This window comes from Aotus nancymaae, unplaced genomic scaffold, assembly GCF_030222135.1.
Source record: "Aotus nancymaae isolate 86718 unplaced genomic scaffold, 86718_ANA_hifiasm-v0.15.2.pri h1tg000089l, whole genome shotgun sequence".
Lineage (NCBI taxonomy): Eukaryota > Metazoa > Chordata > Mammalia > Primates > Aotidae > Aotus > Aotus nancymaae.
In genome coordinates, this window is record NW_026988504.1 from 13,388,425 (window position 1) to 13,409,858 (window position 21,434).

The 21,434-nt window shown below is 38.2% G+C and overlaps 1 protein-coding gene across 3 annotated transcripts in view; it reads right to left on the bottom strand.

Moving 5' to 3' along the window:
• Positions 1 to 667: 667 nt before the first annotated feature.
• MAP2K6 (mitogen-activated protein kinase kinase 6) overlaps positions 668 to 21,434 on the bottom strand; it is a 139,233-nt gene continuing 118,466 nt past the window's right edge. For all 3 annotated transcript variants that reach the window (XM_012453817.2, XM_012453819.3, XM_012453818.3), the window contains exons 11-12: positions 16,677 to 16,722; positions 668 to 11,428 (exon numbers count right to left, since the gene is read on the bottom strand). In XM_012453817.2, coding sequence (XP_012309240.1) covers positions 11,351 to 11,428; positions 16,677 to 16,722 — 124 coding nt within the window. In that variant the 3' untranslated portion in view covers positions 668 to 11,350. The remainder of the gene's footprint in view (positions 11,429 to 16,676; positions 16,723 to 21,434) is intronic.

Sequence of the window (21,434 nt, forward strand, 5' to 3'; positions counted from 1 at the left end):
TCCTTCTTTAGCTCATAAGCACAGAGTTCCCAAAGGCTAGAATTTAAATTTAATATTCACCTCAAGAGCATGGAAACATTCCACCCACATCCTTTACAGGTCTTTACTTTATAAACTTCTAATGAATTCCATGCTCTACATACAGTTCAGCCTGCCTCATTCACAAAGAGACAATGTGGCAATCCACAAAGAAGAGATGATTCCAATCAGAAAAAGCTAGCAGTGTGCTGTACCTGGTAGGAAAGATGGCAGCATCAATGAGGATATCTACAGAGTAGCATTCATTCTTTTATTTCAGACTCTCCAGAGACACTATGTTGAAGTGCTGGAGATGGGTTTTGAAAGACAGGGATGCATATGACCTCTCTGATCTCCTTTCACAATATTTCAGGTACCAAGAAGAGGTAGCAAGCTCCTAACTAGCTTCTGGAACTACCTCATTCTAGCATCCAGGTATTTTTCACTTGCCCAAAGGCTCTCTTTACAATAAACATGGTTTAAAAACAACTTTGGGGTGCAACATAAGCAAACAATCAATCATATATACAAATAATATGTGTCTATCACAAAATTTACAGAAGGTAAGAAAACGTTTTGCTGTGTTTTCTTACAAAGACCATATTAATAAATGGAAGCAGCATTTTCAGCTATGAAACTGAAGCACAAAGAAAGCTGAAGAAATCCACCTTTTATTAAAATTCTTGTCAAGTTCAGTTCCATAAAGAAATTCTATCTAGCATCTCATCAAGATTTTCACAAAATATATAGAAAACTGTTCATGTATTTAAATAATTTGAAACTACATTCCTAACACCTCTTTCAGCTTTAAATGACTCATGTTGATGATTCAGTATCATAGGAAATACGTTCTAGTTGTGTAAGTTAATTACACACAAAAAATTTTTCCTCTAAAAATACCTATTATTCTATTAAAACATTTCAGTTCATATAGAAAGTCACTTCACTCAGAAAATAAATTTGAGATTAAAGAATAAATCAAACACAGAGGTAATACAGGAGATAAAATTAATTTTCTTAATGAAACCTCCTCAAGTTGCTTTTATGCAGAGATTGGCCAAGAACACTACAAATTTCTGCCCAATGTAAATTTTTGGCACAAATAGTGTTCTAAAACAGTTGCTGTGAAACCCCAGCTGTTAAATTTGCTCTTGTGGCAAACATAACACTGTCAGAATTCACCAGACTCTTTAAATGTGTGTACAAGGCACCTGATATGACTCAGTTGGTGTTTAAGCATTCCCTTGTGTGCAGTTCATGACAGATACACCACCATAGCTTCCAGCTTCTAAAGGCTGTACCAGGTTTCCATTACCCTTCTCCACCTACAACACCTTTGTAAAATGCAGCAAGGCATAGCTCTGTTAGCTTGAGTCTCAGACCGTACCCCTGTCTGTGTCAACATTGTCCAAACGGTTTTTGCTTTTTTCTGATAGATCAATGAACAAAAATGATAACTCCTGCCTCTGCAAACCTAGAAATGTAAAAATTCCACTGCATATGAAGAGCCCAGTCACTCCACTCCTTGTCACTGAGACAATGAACAAAGATCAGGTCATTCTCAACCACTTTAGGAAAACAGCCCATATAAGGAGCTATCATGCATGTCTGTCACACATCAATTCCCTGCACTTTCCTTTCAAAATGATTTATGCTCAATTAAAATAAATGACCCTGTCTTCTTGCCACCTATCTCCCTATCTCTAAGAGCCTACTCAATACAGCAAAAGCCAGGAACTCACAGCCATGGTTGGATATAAAATTTCCCACATTTGAGACTGTTTAAAGTGCTGAAGTGGTCATTTCAGCCAGCGTTCCCAAGCTTTTAATGGCCACAGAGACTTCCAGTTAAAAGGAACAATACTAGAAGCCAGATATTCTGACTGGAGGTTGATGGAGGTTCAGATAGGCAGGGTTGACCTTCATCACACTCTCTTTCCCTTCTGTTCAGAACAAGAGACCCTCAGGGGCACACTGAACATGGACTGAAAACCACAGCTGTACCTCACTCTTATCTCCCCAAATATTGAACATACAACAGAACAAACAACTTGAGATCAGAAAAAAATAAAACAACTACTTCTTCCCCATAATTTACTGCTTCTGAAGCTTCGAACCAGCTGTGAGTATTATATTTTAAAATTATAAAATCTAGGTCTTCTGGGGAAGACCTGTAGTGTATTTCTAAGAACATTCACAGTTCTCTTCATTATGGGAAAGAAGTCTGCTCATCAGGTAACCTTCTCTAACATCCACCTTTTTTACAAATGAAACTGCCCTCTGGAACCAAAGGTTAAGGAGCTCAGGTTTTGGTATTTGTGTTTCTTTTACCCAGAGGTGGCTGATGGATGAGTTTTATATTCTGACAATGTTTTAGGCGTATTGTTCCTTTTTCTCAACCATCATATTTCCCACTAATCATTTACTTTCGTTCAGTCATCTGTCTGAAATGGTAACTCTTTTGAATCAATAACACTAGGGATACAAAAGAAAATGTTTCTGATATCCAAATTAATGCCACTCTCTGAATCTACTTATAGCTCAGTATTTTTAAGGAAAAATAACAATAAAGGTTTGGCTTTTTGATGGGATTTCCCATAGGAAATCATCTCTATAATATAGTAACACTGCAAATAAATTAAAGGATACATATGTCTGCCAGCTTTCTTTTTTTAAAATCAGCTTGCTCCTCCAAGGGGTTCCTAATTTAGCATCACTTTGCATTTTTCTCTTCCTTCAGCCCCCAAACATGACTTCACATCACTGTTCAGCCTTAAATTCCAAAGTCCAGCGACAATCCCCTAAGACAGTGGTTTGACTTACTTTGTTGAAATATCTTGTAGACTCCAATACAAATATTGGTAGCGACCAAATGATGCCAATTACTCATTTCTGACCACAATAGAATATTACTTAGTGAAATCAGATACCCAACCTTGCTGCTCATCTTCAAAGGAAATTCTTATTATAAGGTCTCATGTTTTGAATGAGGGTTTTGCTTAATCTTTTCTTAGATAGCCCTTACATTTTTAAGAACTGGAAACAATAGGGTTCATTTAGGCAGACTGATACAAAATTGTTGACTTTGATTTTTGATATATGAAAATGATCAGATCAGTTCCTTTCCACAAAAGCATTAAGTCAGTCCAGGTCATCTGTAACCAGCAGAGAAATAACAACCAACTGCAGCATAGGAAAACAGAAAAGACTTTTGAAGGCCTGGTCTAAGCCACAAACGCTAGAGATTACTTAGGAAGTTCTGTTTCCCACATTAAGACACAAGTAAGTGCCTAAACTTGCCAATACACTCCCTGAATTCAACCTCCAAGCCTTAAACATTAGCCTTCTTCCTTGAAAAAGACCCTGAATCTCAGAAATGCAAAGCAATAAACTCAGGAAAGCTATAAAAATTCTGTTCATACTGACAAGGTCAAAGAAAGAAATACAACACAATTCGGCCAGGCGCAGTGGCTCACACCTGTAATCCCAGCACTTTGGCTGGCTGAGGAAGGCGGATCACCTGAAGTCAGGAGTTCAAGACCAGCCAGACCAACCTGGAGAAACCCTATCTCTACTAAAAATACAAAAATGAGCCAGGCGTCCAAGATTGTACCATTGCATGCCAACCTGGGCAACAATAGTGAAAAGAGAGAAAGAGAGAAGGAAGGGAGGGAGGGCGGGAAGGAGCTACGACATAATTATTCCAAAATTTAACTGTGAACTCCCAAAAATAAAGGGCTCCATGTCCAAGTTCAAAAGATAACACAAGTGATGTCAAGATACCTAAAGTCCCAAGGAATTAGGCATGTGTTACAAGATGATACTAATTTCGTACCAACAAAAATTCCCTACTACAGAGATTTTTACTTTATGTTTCTGGTTAGGTTAGTGCCTTCATCACCGCTATAGGAAAGAGGCTTTCAGAGGAATTTTGCTTGAAAAAGAAATCTGGGTCAGAAACTGAAAAGATTACCCCCAGCTAAAGTCTTGTTTTCAATCTACTTCATTAGAAAATCTGTAACGGTACAATGATATTTGCATAGCTGTAAACAATGACTCTCTAAACCTCAGAAAAATAACACCAGGAACAGCTGGTGAGTGATATATTTGGTGGCAGTGTGCTTCCCCTGGAAGGATAATTTCATTTTGAAGGCTCTGGAATTCAGGTTTTGTTTCCCTAGGTGAAGAGAAAACATTCTTTTAGGTAAACTGCCAGATCAAATACTTCAATATGTCCTATTAAGGAGTCTCCAAGTATCATTCTAAGCATAATGTATATTTGCCTAATGGTGCAGCAAGAAAAAGAATGTTTCTAAATAATAAAGAGACTATAGCTTTACCAACATGTGTTCTATTGTTCTGGAAGAAAAAAAAATGAGAAAGCTTTGGTCACTGGCAGACAGTCATTTTTATAGCATTCTGTATGGGGTGCAAGTACTAACAAAAGGTGAAGCAAATTACATACCTGTTCTGGTTCTATAGAGAAGACAGGACTTCCACTAGAGGCTACAGGGCCCAGAAATTCAACTAGGGCCAGCAACCCAAGAAAATTACATCAGAAAGGAGGCATTTTGCAAAGGCCCCTTAAAATTGAAAGTTACTGCTGATTAAAAGAAGAGAAGTACTCCTCTTACATCCCTGGGACAGCACAAAAGGGGTAGGCCTGGGTCTTCTGTCGCACTGAGAACAGGGAGCTCAAAGAACACCTGAGAACAAATATTTGGACTTCAAACTACTCTTTCCCACTTCTTTAAAATGTGAACAAATAATTGAGATGAATGAATTGGAAAATGTTAAGAATTCTATCTGCCTTCTTCTTTGTTTGAGGTAAGTCTGACCTCCCAAATTCCCCAGTCTCAGTACAGTTCAGGGAATAGAGAAACAAATTGACTAGTATCTGGATTCATGATTCTTCTTGTGTATAAACCACACTATAGAAAGAAAGAAAATGCAAATAACCTAATCCAAGGATACAGTTAACAACTAAGAAAAGTATGACACTTCCAAATTGAAGTAAATTATGTTGGTGATTGCATAGAAATGGAAAAAGTCAGAACTCAGTTTGATCTGAAGAAAACTGTTCTATCAGCTTCCAGAACAATTCATACTTACCTGAGGAATTTAACAAGCAACTTTCATGGGACTAAACAGTCCTCATCCTTTCTAAATTCAGTTTCCTATGTCCATTTTCCTAATCTGCCTCAACAGCAGCTGAGCTCAATAGTCACTAAAATGGAAGTACTCTACACATCTAGTAAATCAATTAGAGTTTTATATTTAATGTTCTAAAACAAGTGTTGGCAAACCATGGCCTGTGGGCCAAATTTGACCCATTGCTTGGTTTGTAAACAAAGTTTTATTGGAACATAGCCACCAGGCTCATTCATTTCTGTATTGTTTGTAGATGCTTTCATGATACAAGAGCAGAGATGAATAACTGGATAGAGACTGTATAAAACACAAAACCATAAATATTTACTATCTGGTCCTTTACAGAAAAAGTTTGCCAACACTGATCTAGGATGTCACAGTCAACATTCTACAGAACAGAGCTACTGATCCTATGGGGCATTTTGCATGGGCCCCTTACAATTGAAATTTACTATGGGGTATATAAATTGCAACCCCCTCCCAACAAAAGAAGTTTGCAAAATTAACATTGTAAGTTTTCCTAGGGAAAAGGTCCTAGCTTTCAACAGATGCCCAAAAGAATCCACAGTACCCCAATTAAAGCCAAAAGAAAAAAAAAACCCAAAGAGCATCTTTAGCTGTCAGCACATTTAATAGCACTACAGCCAATCTAACACAAGAGGAATATAGACCTAGAATAAAACAGCTTTCTTTCTATTCTATCGGGTCTGGTAGCTCCCTCTTCCTAGATTTACTCTGGCATTTTTCCATCTGACTATGTAAATTTCCAGAGGCCTAAATAAAAACTGCACCTGCCATTTGAAAAGTTAAAAAAAAAATTAAGTCCTATGAAGTTACATTTATTTGAATACCTTTTCACTTGCTAATTCATTAAAAGCAGAAGATCCTTTGAGCCAAGTCCCTCTTCAAGTCATAGATAGATGTTAAGAAGGCAAAATTGCAGCATGATAGACATTTAATTAATTTTACTAGATCTGACTACCAGCTCTAATAAATTTTGTAAATATACATATCTTACCTTCAAGGTCATAGAGAGTAACATAGCCAAAACAGCATTTAGGTGGGAAATTAGGAACTAGGTATCCATTGTCCTTTCAGGCCAAAGAAAAAAGTGTTTTGTTAGACCCTTTTAAGAGAAACAGAGTTATTTCTCTGAGCATAGCTAATAAAACCCCTTGGTCAACGAAGACATTTTAGTGATAAACTATGAAACATTAACCCCTCTCTGCCTCCTTTGAGATTATAATTCCCAAGACACTAAATCAAGTTCAATGGGAGAAATCAAGAACTCTGGCCATCTTAGTACCAGCCTCCTCCGATGCTGGGGCTTACGAGTATTGCAGTTTTCTAGACTACACCACCATGGCATTGCAGGACTGAGGAACAGCAAAGCAGAGTTGGGTTACAGTTAAAAAATGAATTAGCCAGCCAGGTGCGGTGGCTCACGCCTGTAATCCCAGAACTTTGGGAGGCCGAGGCGTGCGGATCACGAGGTCAGGTGATGGAGACCATCCTGGCCAACATGGTAAAACCCCATCTCTACTAAAAATACAAAAATTAGCCAGACGTGGTGGTGTGTGCCTGTAGTTCCAGCTACTTGGGAGGCTAAGGCAGGAGAATCACTTGAAACCGGGAGGTGGAGGTTGCAGTGAGCCGAGATCACACCACTGCACTCCAGCCTGGGTGACAGAGCAAGATTCCATCTCAATATATATATATATTATATATATATACACATAATATACATATATATATATATAAATAATAACAAAACAAAGAGTGAAATAATATGGAGAGTTGAGTGGCAAATAATTCCATTTTGAGGGTCACCAACAGCAGACAGTGCCAACATTGGCATTATAGTTATCTGTGGTCCCCAAATTATGTACTGAGATATCCTGAGACACCACAGCACACTCACAGGCCTAGCAAGATGTTGTAAATTTTTTTTTTTTTTTTTTGAGATGGAGTTTCACTCTTGTTGCCCAGGTTGGAGTACAATGGCATGATCTTGGCTCACTGCAACCTCTGCCTCCTGGGTTCAAGTAATTCTCCTACCTCAGCCTCCCGAGTAGCTGGGATTACAGTCATGTGCCACCATGTCCGGCTAATTTTTGTATTTTTAGTAAAGACGGGGTTTCATCATGTTAGGCTGGTCTCAAACTCCTGACCTCAGGTGATGCACACACCTCAGCCTCCCAAAGTGCTGGGATTACAGGCCTGAGTTACCCCATCTGGCCAACATTGGAAATTTTTAAGAGAAACATAGTGACATATGCAGGACACTGTGCAAACTGCTATTATTAAGCTGTTGGGACCTAATTATTTAAAACACTGAAGTACTAAGTATTTACTTTGGCCTGGGGTACCATGAAAAAAATTACTAAGATGACTAATGGCACCACGAACACAGAAAGTTTAGGAATCTCTGGCACATAGAATTTTTTGTTAGGCTTGAAGAATATACAAGAATTGTAAAATACAAACAATTTTGAGCCATACCCACACATACTCGTTTCCCTTTCAGATGGCTTCACTGTGACAGAAGCTGCTAACTTAACCCATTTGTTCTGATTAAATCAGTGTGACCAAACACAGTCTTTAGAATAATAGATTATTCCCCCACATCAGGGCCTCCAACCATAGAGAATAGGTGGTTCACATGCAAAATCCGTGACTACCTGATATTTTATCAACGAATACCTACCTTTATGGAGGTTCTATCTCCTTCAAAGTAATCATTTTGGGAGACTACACTTACTCCAGAGGAAGAATGACTGCTTAAAAATAATCATATATTTTGGGCAGGGGGGTGGAAATCTTCATTTGAAATTATCTTCAGAGCCCATGACATGGTGTTTTACAAAGATTCAGAGATGCTAAAACTCCAGCTCAGGGAAGATTTAACTTCTAAAAATTGTCAAACACAAATTCCTGCTAAATCTGTTTTTTAAAAAGGCAGGTAAATCAAAGAGGGAAACACCTGGTAAGGATTTTTGTAAAAACCAAAGCAAACAATAAGACCTACGTAATAATTCTCAAATGATGACACACATCTTAGGGGAGGGAATGGATTCTAAAGCTTTTCTGAAAGAGAAGTGGCAAAAATAGTTTAACAGTATTATTTATATAAATATGTAGTCTCTCAAGGTGGCTACACTGGGGGGCAGTATTCATTAATATGTACACATACAGGGTAATCGTCTTAAAAGTTATGCACATTACTTTTTTGGTACACCTCTTAAAACAATATCAAAAGAGAAATGGCTATTTTAATAAATATTTTCAAAAATTATAACATGGACAATTATATGATACAAAATCAAATATATTTGGGGAAATGAGCATGACTCTTGTAGAGTTATACTGATTTTGTGATACACTGATAGGTGTAGACAGGGCTGATATTCAGATGGTCTATGCTGGGTTGAGCATCAGATATTTTGAGGGTCATCAGTGAATACAAATATCTTTATATATATGTCTTTATGTACGGGATACTCCCAATTTATATATAGTTGAGGTATATTGACTTTTTTAAAAGTTGGTTGATTGGAACTTACAACACAGTTTTCCAAAAACAAAACCATGCTCTAAAATTTAGTCTCATGAGGCTATCAAGTCATTTTTTTTTTACTTTAGCACATAAGATATTTAATCACTGTGCAGAATATAGCTTCTCTGGGGAAAAGGTGTTCTACAGTTCCAATCAGTATCCCAGGAATATGCCTTCCCTCACAGTGATAAAGATATTTCTACTGATGAGGAAAGGGAAAGAAATAGGACCTGTTCTTGTTACTCTCTGCAATGGCACATTACTCTCTGCAAATGTCCAAAAGAAAGTAAATTTAAGTCAGTTCTCTTTAGAAAATACTAGATCAGTGTTCTGAACCCTGCTTCATATCAGAATCATACAAAAGGTCTGTAAAAAACAAAACAAACAAACAAAAAAAAAAACACCACTTCGTAGGCCCCATCAGTTAAATTCAAATCTCTGGTGTCTGGAACATTGGCAATGACAGTGTTCACAGCTCCCAGATGATTCCAATGTGCAGCAGGGTTGAGAACCACAGACTAACTTTTTCTCTACCCTACTATGAATATGATTGTTTTTGCAAGTTTGGCCTAGGTTCACAGACTGGAGAGGCATACATATGAGAAGTTACATATTTGATTTAGAATGTCTCAAAGTGGAAAAACAGGTAAGAGTAATCTGACCTAGATCAGAGAGACAATTTGTTTTACATAGTTCACCAAAAGCTAAAATGGAGTAACTGGATATTTTTCCTATTGCTTCCTGTTTTCACAGATGGGTGAATAAAGTAAGGAATACAACTCAATTTTTCTCTTGATCTCAAGGAGAAGAACTTCCAGATTCAGGAAAATAGATGGGAAAGTGAACAGCGATAATCACTAGGGTGATACTCATTTTCTGGCTAGAATAAAATGAGGACAGAGGTAGCTTTAGAGCAAAGGAAGCTGATGTTTAATAAAACAGATATATCTTGGAACTGAATATGAAGAAGTGTTGGAAGTGTCACACTCAATCTGGGCTGAGCAACTCCTCCTTGTCAAGAACAAGGAGGAAAAAAGGCAGAGAAAAATATATGATTGCACTTCAAAATCTAAAAGGGGAAGGAAGGGAGGACTCAGGGAAGCAATCCTCTCCATATTGAACTTGAGGCCAAGAAAGAAAAAGTAGGGTTTTTTTTCCTTCTTTTTAAAATCAAAATCCTCTGTCTTTCCTTGTCCAAAATGGTTCCTGGTTATTCATCACAGGTCTATATTTTCCCTGTCAATTACTTTACTCCTTGATCATCAAGAAACCTAGAGATACAAATCAGAGAACCAGAGGGTATATTCAGCCATGAGAAATAACTTTTGTTGCTTAGTCAACCTGCTAGGAGTTCCCAATGAAGCTCATCTCCTATAGAGGAGCCAGCGATTGCATGCTGCTGAAGAAAGATGCGGCCTCAACTCTTGGACATGTGGTAGTCCATTCCTAGGAATTAATTCAACCTTTCCTATTATTTCCTCATCTTATCAAAGAATTACTGCTTTTAATTTTCTCCTATTGTAGCCCTTCTATAAATAGTAAGGCTTCTTTACTGAAGAACAAAACAAACAAACAAAGCTATCGAGTACACTAAAAAGGCAATTCTTGAAACTTGCACATGGTAGGAGGGACAAATGCAGAAGAAGGCACCATTTTTTTCTGTGGTTTAACACATCTCCCCTCAAAACTGACAAATGTCCTCCTTACCAAATAGAGATGCTCATAGAAACCACTTGGCAGGACTTGTGAATTGCCAAATATACACACAAACAACACACACACAGGTAGATGAAAAGGTAAGTGGATATGAAATCATATTACGAATCACTTTCCGATAATACTATACCACAAGTGTCAGGAGAACCAAATGTTTTAATCTTTGAGAGGTGATATGAGTGATTTTTGTGTTTTCCAAAGTTGGGAAAAGAATATGACCAGAATATCTTGCCACTTCCCCTAAAAGATGTGGTGATCACCCAGGATTGAGCAGATGTTTGCAAAAATGGCAGCAGTCACAACAGCTGGAACAGACATTTCACAAGAAGAACTCCTTTTTGATATTTTTATAATATTCTCAAAGATGCGTATTAAATAATTTCTTCTGAACCACAGACACAATTGAACTTAAAAAATAAAAGCCCTATAAATATTGCCAACCCAACCTAGTCTTTTTTTTTTTTGAATCTCCCTTCTTGTATAAAATGGAATCTTTTCAACCAAACACTTAAACATAAATATTAAAATAATAAATGGGACAAACTACAAGTCTACTTATAATCTCATCACTACTGTAGCACCTTTTTGCCAGGGCCAATGCATTCATTTTGTAAAGAATAACAGAAGTCTGAGAAGCTTGAGGACTCATATGACACATCATTAAATATTTAATCACCTTTTTAAGTCCTAAGCCTTTATCATAATTCATCCATCTAGACAGTTCATTCTATACTATAGATTCCAAGACCCCCTTAAGAGGGGCAATAAAAAGAAAATGGGGAGAGAAAACCCTCTGAGAGGCAGGGTTAAATTATCTCAAAGATGACTTTCTATTGATGCTGTAGTGAACTTGCTTCACCCGAAACCCACCAATCCACAGTAGGGTCAACCGATTAAGTCCGTTGCTTTTTAGTCTCCAAGAATCAGTTTTACAAAAGATGCCACATCTGTTGCTTTGGATTCGTGTAGGGTGAAAAATGGATGTTGCTAGGAAAGAAAAAGAAAAAATGTGGTATTAATATTTGTCACTGACAAACAATATACACAATTAGCAAACTAATAGATCTGCTTGTTACAGGGATTAATTATCCCTATCAGAGCTAGGCTGGGCTCTTCCTACCCTTTCCAAAATCAAGCACATATCAAGTGATGCAAATGTTTTAAAGATACCTCTTAGTGGCCACTCTTTCCATCTTGATACCTCTAGGTTTCCACTATAGTCTATTCTTAAAAAAAAAAAAAAAAAAAAAAAAAAAGTATAATTACACTATGTAAGTCCCATCTACAGCAAAATACAAAGATTGAAAAAAACCATCCAAAACTCTGATTCACAAATAGCCCTGGGCCCCACAAAGTCATTTTAGACTGATATAGTAGTAAGAGAATAAGACAATTCATAGGTGTATACACTTTTATGTCTCAGGAAAAGGATGGTAGAATGAGAAAGCAATTTTGTTGAACAGTAAATGTGGAAGGAAGGTAGCCCCTGCCCTTGACATTGGAGAACAGGTTTAGACTGAAACAGTTAAAACCATTTGCCAAGCCATGAGTTATACCTATGTCTCTCCTGATGAAGAGTTGATCCATCTGAAAAATAATGTAGATTGCCAAACTCTAGGTATGTGCAGAGAAGATTGAACTCAGAGATTAAAGATTGAAAAGGGAAAAGAAGGGTCTCTATCTACACAGCTCAGATCAAGTAAACTCAAGTCGTGTGCATTGCTAGGGGAACAGGCACAATATGTGATTCAAGAGGCCATGCATTTCAAAACAATTCTGAACAGGAAGCCATTTTCTTTGCACTAGAACAATTCTCCCTAGATTGCTCAATTTTGTTATAATAAATGCCCAGTTGTCACAGTGGAACCTGCCTCCTCTACTTAGAAAGATCTATCAGGTCATGATCCACAGTTCTTACAGTGCAAATAGAACCAACCAAACCTACCCAAAAAGAACAATTCCTACAGGCAGAACTTAGTCCCACATGTCCCTCCTCACCTCCCATGCTGACTTCCTTGATTGTCTGGTAGTACTATTTTCAATGATCAGTTGAGTAGCTAAATGTAAGCATTTTTACAAGCAGACATGTAGGTGACTCACTCTGTTTCCCCTAACTTTAGGGAGTTTAGTTTACAACCTTTATGTTGCCCAGCTGTAGGTTTCCTAATTATATTTGTTTTAAACCTGACAGCGGAGGGTTGGATGAGTCAGCTCCGTGGAAAACTGAGTTCCCACCCATGGAAGTTTTAGGAAACAATGTAAATGAAAAAGGAACAAGAAAATAAAAACCTCAGAGAAGATATCTGGTCATGATTAAGAATCATGACTCAGAAAATGGAAAAGAGATTTTCTCCCTTTGCCCATCTGAGGACACAGGTTGGGTGCTGGCTCAGATCCTTACACTCATGAAATCAACTGAAGCTCTGGGTGCCAGGTGGTTTCTCCTGAGCTCCCTCAAAAACTAAATAACAGCCATACTTCTGATTACTAACCACATACACAGTACACTTACCAAAGGTTCTACCATCATGCTTATTAGCTTTCCCACATCCTCTTGACATTTGGAAATCTTTAAATGTACTTAAAAGTTTTTTACTATCAAAACAGGACACGCCAAACCTCAGATTATCTTAGTGACTGCTTCCAACACCTGCCAGCCTCACCTTGCCTTTTGTTCTGCTAGTGGCTATTAGCTCAGTGGATGTAGCCTGAGTCTGCAAATGAATTAAATACCCTGACTTGAAGTCTTTAATTAAAAAAAAAAAAAATCCCCAGGCATCTTTCCATTTGTTCCCAGGCTGAGAAAATGCTATGAGAGCCATAGGGCAGGGGAAGAAGAAAACAGGTAGGCATGTCAAATGGAAAGTGTGACTTGCCTTCTTGTGAGGGTTTTGAGGCTATGAAAGGTTAAGAGGGAACCCAGTCCCTTCTATAAGCAATGAATTAAGATTAGCAAGGGTAGCAACCAGGAAATGGGCAAATGAGGGACCATGAATAATATTCAGACTATACTCCCAAGCTGGGTTTCCCAAAAGAGGAGCCAGAGAGAAAAGAAGGGAGGACTTTGCACCATTTAGGCTCACTGCTGTGCCTGAAGAAAACATGGAGATCCATGAATGTACTGTGAGGACTAGACAGACAAGCTGCAGTCACCAGCAGGTCTCCCTGTCCCATGCACAGCACCTCGTCCCTTAAGACTACAGTTTTGAAAGGGTTCAGGCATCTTTGTTTAACATACAATTCAATCTAGAACTTCCTAGGATAATTGGAGAACATAATCACTTCACTGGGCAATCACTTGAATGAACTGGTTACCATTTCTGGTGATTATCATCTAGGACAGGGATCAGCTACCTAGGACCCAGAGGCCAAATTTACCCCACTGCCTGTTTTTTAAATAAAGTTTTATTGGAATACAGACACACAAACCCCGTTTGTTTTTGTTTGGTTTTGTTTTGTTTTTCTTAACACATTGGATATGGGTATTTTCACATTGCAGCCGCTGAATTGAGTCATTTTGTAACAGCAACTGTATGGCCTACAAAGACTAAAATACTTACTATTTAGCCCTTTACAGAAAAAGTTGGCTGCTACCTACTTTAGAGGAAGAAATTCTACTGAGTCATATTCCCCAGTGACATTTGAGAGAACAAGCAAATGAGATGATCTTAAAGAATATACATCCTTCAATCCGAGTTAGGGAGAGGAACATTTGGGATTTCTATAAGAGGGACATGTCTAGGTTAAGGCCTTAATTAAACTGTCCTTTACCTGGAAAAAAGCATTTTTTTTCCTTCATACTTCCTCATCAACTCCTAAAATCTAAACAATAGCCTCTCAGCAAGTGCTTTCCCAATGCTAAAGTCAGGGAGTTTGGACTCAGGTTTTCCATTTGAAAACCTCAATTCCACAGGAAAACAGGGAACAGTTATAGTCTTAAAAGGCAAGTCCATTTCCAGTACCACAAAGGCTAATGCTGTAAGAAGAAAAGGGGTACCAACATGATTTTATAACATTAATATATCTGTAGGCCATAAAATATCATAGTGTTATAGTATATTGCAAATATAGAATTCGACATTAGCTGTCCATGTATATTAAGCATTCTTTTTCTCAAGCATGTTTCAGTGAAATTTCTGATCAGAAACCACTTGGAAGAAGAAAAAAAAAAGTTCTGTATTTTAAATAGCCATAAATAAATAGAAAATGTTCTTCTTATATGAAATTAGTTACAAAACAAGGCAACTTTAAAATAGGAATACAGGTGCACACTTGTAGTACCAGATGCTTGGGGGACCCAGACAGGAGGATCGTTCGAACCCAGGAATTCGAGACCAGCCTGGGCAACATAACGAGACTCCATCTCTAAAAAGTAAAAATTTAAAAGTGAGTAAATAAAATAGGATTACAGGCTCCATAGTATCCTACAAGAATAACTCTGTATCTATTGTACTTTATGTGAAATTAATTTTAAAATGCCCTAGCAGGTACATAAGCACATTAAAAAAGAGTAGACAGATCAAAAAAGCCTCTCACTGGCTATTAAAAAAAATAATCAGGGAGAAAATATTCAACCTAAACATGTAGTATGCTAGAATTTTCTCAAACATTACTCATAGTTCCTTCTTTAACTGTGAGTTTTAGTTGAATAAAGCTGGTAGAGTGCTGAGCCCCAGGGGCTGCCTTTTAATGGACCCAATGGAGGCCCCAGGAGATGGCCTTATCTCCAAATTCATCCAGTTGGAAAACGGTTCAATCATCAATCAAAGCTTAAGCAACAGAACTGAAAACCTATGTGCTTGACTGTAACTATCATGCATCTTCCTGATCAGCTTTCTATAACTCTTCCTGACTTGACATTCCCAAGCTGTGCTTCCTCATATCTAAGCCACCTCACCACAGCGTTTGACACTAGAAATCCATGCTTCTAACACATGCCCTGAGTTGTTCTTCAAGACAGCAGTACTTGTGGCTGCGATAGGATAGGAGCAAGCATTTAGTGCTTGTCAAATAACTGTGTTCCAGTAAGAAAGGGTGTCAGTGTTGTATTGACTTAGAAATTTTGCATGAACATAACTCTTGTTTCCCCTGTTAAAATGAAAACCTTGATAACTGAAACAAATCTAGGGAAGAGTTAACACAAATTAGAAAATAGTCTCAATTTTATATATTTCTCCCCCCAAAAAATGTGTTTCTCCTACATTCGACATATACTTAGATAAAGCAAAGCGTTGCCAAGTTTAGGTTCTTGCCATTTGTATTTAGTTTAGAATCATTAGTAATTAGCTTACAATTGTAGTTAACAGAATTTTTTTTTCTTTGAGACAGGGTCTCACTCTGTCATTCAGGCTGGAATGTAGTGGCTCAATCATGGCTCACTGCAGCCTTAACTTCCTGGGCTCAAGTGATCCTCTCACCTTGGCCTCCTGAGTAGCTGGAGTTACAGGCAAATGCCACCATGCCCGGCTAATTTTTTGTACTTTTTGTAGAGGTGGGGTTTAATCATGTTGCCCAGGCTGGTCTCCAACTCCCGGGCTCAAACAACCTGCCCACCTCGGCCTCCCAGGGTGCTGGGATTACAGGTATGAACAGCCATCGTGCCCTGCCTATAGTTACCACGATTTAAAAGAAGTTATTTTAATACAACAATGCTGAGATCTTACTTTCACTCTTGCTTTTTATAGATATAGCAAGAGATAAACTGTGAATGCTGAGGTAGTATAATTCAAACTAATAATGCTTTGTCTTACTTTTTTCCACCAAAGTAAAAACAAGAAGAAAAAAATGTTTTTTCTCCCTAGCTACCTACCAAAAAGTTGTTCATCTAATTTAGCCCAGATATTTTATCAAAAATTGATCAGTCAGATAGCACTTAAGTTTTTTTCATTATTGAAATCTCTTAAATCATGCTTTCCTTAATTTTATCTTAGTAATATGTGGCTCCTAATATCTTTTAAATTCAAAAATATAAATTTCATATGCATAATTTGCTCTATATCATGACAGGTTTATCAGCCTGGAAAAAATTGCTAAGAATAATGATAGGTCCCAGTCTATTTAAAGAAGGAGGTAGGATGAACTCTTTAACTCTCTTTCCTGGAGTTTAATTCCTGTCATTGATGTCTCAATGAACTAACTCTTTGAATATGGTTATGTGATGATAATTTAGGTCTTTAGTGACTTTGCCTTTTATAGCTATTAGTATAGTCATGTTTATATTGCTAACAATACTCACCATTAGCTCTGGGTATGTAGGCCGTTCTTTGGAATTCTTCTTCAAGCTTAAAGAAAAAAAAAATTAATCATATTAAAATCTACAAGCCACATGTATTTTCATTAGACAAGGATTTCAGAACTTATAAAACACTAAACATAATCAGCTTTAAAAGTGTATTGAAAACACAGGTCTCCTATCTTGACTTTCCTCTTCTGTTACATTTATGTATTGTTTTAAATCATCCTGGTTGTACCTTAAAGGGAAAAATAGGGGTGGGTGTGTGTGTGTGCGCACACTTTCCTTTTAACACTTTACTAATGACACAAATTTTTCTGATCTATAGCCATCATATTTCAGAAATATCTACTTTACTTCAAAGCAGCTTTTAATGCCATTTCCACAAAGAAATTGGCAGGTGTTTTTTATACTGTGTTTGTTACCTCTTCACTGTCAAGTACCTGGTTCTCTTTGCTTCTGTTTCCCATGAATGTATAATTTGCTTTTATATAATCCTAACCAAACCTGCCTGAGATAGAAGCAATAAACCCCTAATATTTATTTTCTTTTTCTTGAGACAGGGTCTGGCTCTCTACCCCAGGCTGGAGTGCAGGGGCTAGAGTGCAATCTCGGCTCACTGCAGCCTCCACCTCCCCAGGCTCAGGTGATCTTCCTGCCTCAGCCTTCTGAGTAGCTGGGATTACAGGTATTTCCCACCATGCCTGGCTAATTTTTTGTGGAGACAGGGTTTCACCATGTTGTGAAGGCCGGTCTCGAACTCCTAGGCTCAAGTGTTTCACCTGCCTCAGCCTCCCAAAGTGCTGGGATTACAGGTGTGAGCCACTGTGCCATGAGCCACTGTGCCCAGTCCCCCATAACATTTCTGGGGTAATACTACTTGTTTATGACAAAGGTAATAAGACTTGTTTACAACAGCTGATAAAAGAGAGAGTGCACTCAGTGACAGCAATTACTCTTGTTAGAAATACTTTATGGTCACGCACTACTGCCAAGTGACTTCTGGTTATTCTGATTTCCATTGACACAGCCATTTAATAATATTTGATACCGGAGGCAATAAGTGCTGTTACTTATTTAACAATAATAAAACTGTAAGATGAAGAGACCAACCAACCCATCACCCCATCCTCAGCCCATCCCTATTTTCTATCCAACCCTGGTCTTAAAATTAAAAACAAAAAAAAAGAAAGAAAATAAAACAACAATTTACTTGGAGGTGGAATCCCAGGTTACAGAATGGAGAAAAAGATGATTTTGAAAACTATGATTTGCAACATAACCTACAGACTCCCGTGCCCAGTGGACCACAAAATCATACATGAATGGAAAGGAACTTTGCCTGGCATAGGAATGGAAAGGAATTTTGCCTGGAGTTGGAGGAATCAAAATGTAACTGATTATTAGGTTCTGGTATTTGAGCTAATGGATCATTTTAAGCAAATGAGACCTAGTATGTGTGACGTGAGCTCTGCCTCACCCTCAGAAGCTAAGCATGACAGGGGTAAGGTACAGAACCATGAGAGAGTGAAGTCATTCAGGCCCTTCAAGAAACTGTGGTTTAAAATGAAATAAAATTTTTTTTAAAAAAAGTTTCTGAACCAAAACAATTTGAAAGCAGCCTACCAGTTTATTCCAGGCAATGCTGTGGGTGGAAGCCAGGGAACCTGAGACAGGGTACAGGTAGAGGTGAGGACAGATGTTTCAACCTGGAACTGAGGGCAGACCTAGGACCTAGTGACCTCAGTGACCAGACAACCTATGAGAGAAAGTTTCATCTCAACTGAGGATAAAAATAAGAGCGCATTAGAAAGAAGAATTAACAGCTGGCAAAGTCAGATTGACATGAGAATGTGTGCTGGGTGAAATGAATGAGTCCTTGGAACTCCCACTGATGGCTTTGTATGTACCTAGATACTGAGAGCCTACATGGGTGGTTCTCAACTGGAGGTTGTTATATCTGGTGGCAGGGTGTTACTGGCACCTAATAGGTAGAGGCCAGGGATGTTGCTAAACATTCTATAATGCACTGGACAATCCCCCACAAAAAAGAACAAACTCGCCCAAAATGTCATTAGTGCAGAGATTAAGAAACGCTGTGCTGTGTGCAATATCTCCTTGTTGCTCCTCTTCTTCCCTTCACTTAAAACAAGCATCTCCAGCTGGTTTGTCTGTTTTTAAGCACATTCTCACCACAACCGTCTCCCACCCTCAGCTCCAGGAAGCAAAAGTGTTTCTTTCTAAGATCAAGAGCTAGTTTACCTAGAAAGAAACACGGAAGAAGTACTGTGATCCCAGGAGCATTGCTGACTTGCACACAGACCCTAGTAAAAAAAATAAACAGGCTAAAAGCCCTGAATTTCCCACTATTGTTCAAAGCATATCAAAAACCAGAAATTCTTCTCTATCGTTGGAACAATGCAACACGCTAAGTAAATAACAAAAAGCACAAGCACAACATTAAATCAACGCTTAATAGTCAAATGGTTGATTTGGGGTGTCTCTATTTAGACCTTAAACTCTGCATTGCATCTGGGAGGACCCAGGCCTACTCCGTTACTAGCTTTCATTGGTCAACAACAGAACCAAGGTAACGTCAGGAAGAAAAGCTTGTTTCTCAAATGTAAAAATTTGCTGATTTTTTACTTTATATTTAGCAGAAAAGAAAAAATGTCTGTCTCTTTCCAACAGAGAGAATACCTTAAACACTTCCATTTTCTAAAATACTGTATTTTTTTAATGCTGTATTTTTTAAAATACTGTATTTTTTTAATGCTATTTTTTTTAAATACTGATTTTGAGTCAGGATATCTTATCTTTTCACTTCTGGAACAGTTTATAAAAATTTCTCGGCCAGGTGTGGTGGCTTATGCCTAGTAATCTCAGCACTTTGGGAGGCCAAGGCAGGTGGCTCACTTAAGCTCACTTGAGATCAGGAGTTTGAGACCAGCCTGACCAACATGGTGAAACCCCAACTCTACTAAAAATACAAAAATCAGCCAAGCATGGTGGCACATGCCTGTAATCCCAGCTACTAGGAAGGCTGAGGCACAAGAATCACTTGAACCTGGGAGGTGGATGTTGCAGTGGGCTGAGATTGCACCACTGCACTCCAGCCTGGGGAACAGAGTGAGACTCTGTCTCAAAAAAGGAAAAAAAAATGCTCCATATTTTTTTAAACTGTGTATAAAGAAAATGTGGGGAAAGTACCCTAGTTGATCCATTATAAAGTGTTAAGGAGTCCTGAAACCAATAGACTGTTCCTTGACTCATAGCCCCTGACTAGAAAGCGCACAATTTACCCCAAACACTACTGCAGAATATAAATGGAAAATACTTACACAGCAAAGCAAGGCTGTTTATTAAATTAATACAACTGATATAACCCATTCTCTCCATCTTTTAAATCAAGAACACTTCAAAACATGGGCTAAGAATAGCAAAACACTCAGGATAAGTAAGGTTAGGCGGGAGAGCAAATTTTCCATGTTTAATAGGAAGTACTTGAAATTCAGTATACAATAACAACTTTGGAGTTCAAAGCTACACCAATTTCTTTTTGAATTGGAGTCAGACTTTTGAATTTTCAAGGGGCTTGTCATTTTCAAGCGTGCAATTAGCTAACTGCCCTAATTCCTTTTCCAAATGCCACAACACACGCTTCTGACCATAGCTGACACAAAAAAACAGCTTTATGCTGTCTTGAGAATTGCTAGCTTGAAGTTTGTGCTGACCAGAGGATTTCTGCCTATTTGAATTCCCCCAATCATTTCCAAGAAGGGTTATTTGGTGCATCCACAGAATAAAAACACATTGCTCCTTTCAAGGCATACATTTGTCAAAAGCTAAATAAACATCTAGTGCCTCTTTTTAGTGTCCTTCCTACACAAGTAAAAGACTGTATTTGACTGTCTGTGTTTTATACTAGTTTCTCTGAGTCAGACAATATTGATGCTTGAGTTGGCCTCCACTACCCTTCAATATGCCATCAGACTGGTCAGTTGGCCCCACAGCTTCTTAAATAGGCCTAGGAAAAAAGCAAAAAGGAAGTCCAGCTGTTTGGGCACTTGGCAGTTGATGTCCAGTGACTCCCTTCTGTGAACCTATAGGAAGAGTTTATGATGAAAAGTGTAAACCAGCTAAGATTCCAATCTTTTCAGAACTCATTTGTTAACCCTTCTGGAGGACTAGAATGTAAGACTTCTCTATTAGACTTCTCTATTTTAAATCCCAAAACAAGGCTGACATGGTCAACACAACATAACCCAAGAACTCCTTAAAACTCCTATGATAAGAAAGAGATATATAAGAAAAAGAGGAAGAAAAACTCATTCTGTAGTCCTATCTCAAAATAAATACAGAAAAGGGTTTGTAAGAAACCATTGTGGGTTTGCTTTTTTCCTTTACATTTATATGGTTAATTCTTCTTTCTCCTTTAAGATAGCATTTGTCAGATATTACTGCAAAAGAAATGCAAAAACTGGAACTCTAGACTCTAGGTCTAACTTTGGGTGTGGGGATGATAGGCCAGCCAGGCGTGGTGACTCATGCCTGTAATCCCAGCACTTTGGGAGGCCAAGGCAGGCAGACCACCTGAGGTCAGGAGTTCGAGACCAGCCTGACCAACATAGAGAAACTCCATCTCTACTAAAAATACAAAATTAGCCGAGTGTGGTACCACATGCCTGTAATCCCTGCTACTCAGGAGGCTGAGGCAGAAGAATCCAGGAGGCAGAGGTTGCAGTGAGCTGAGATTGTGCC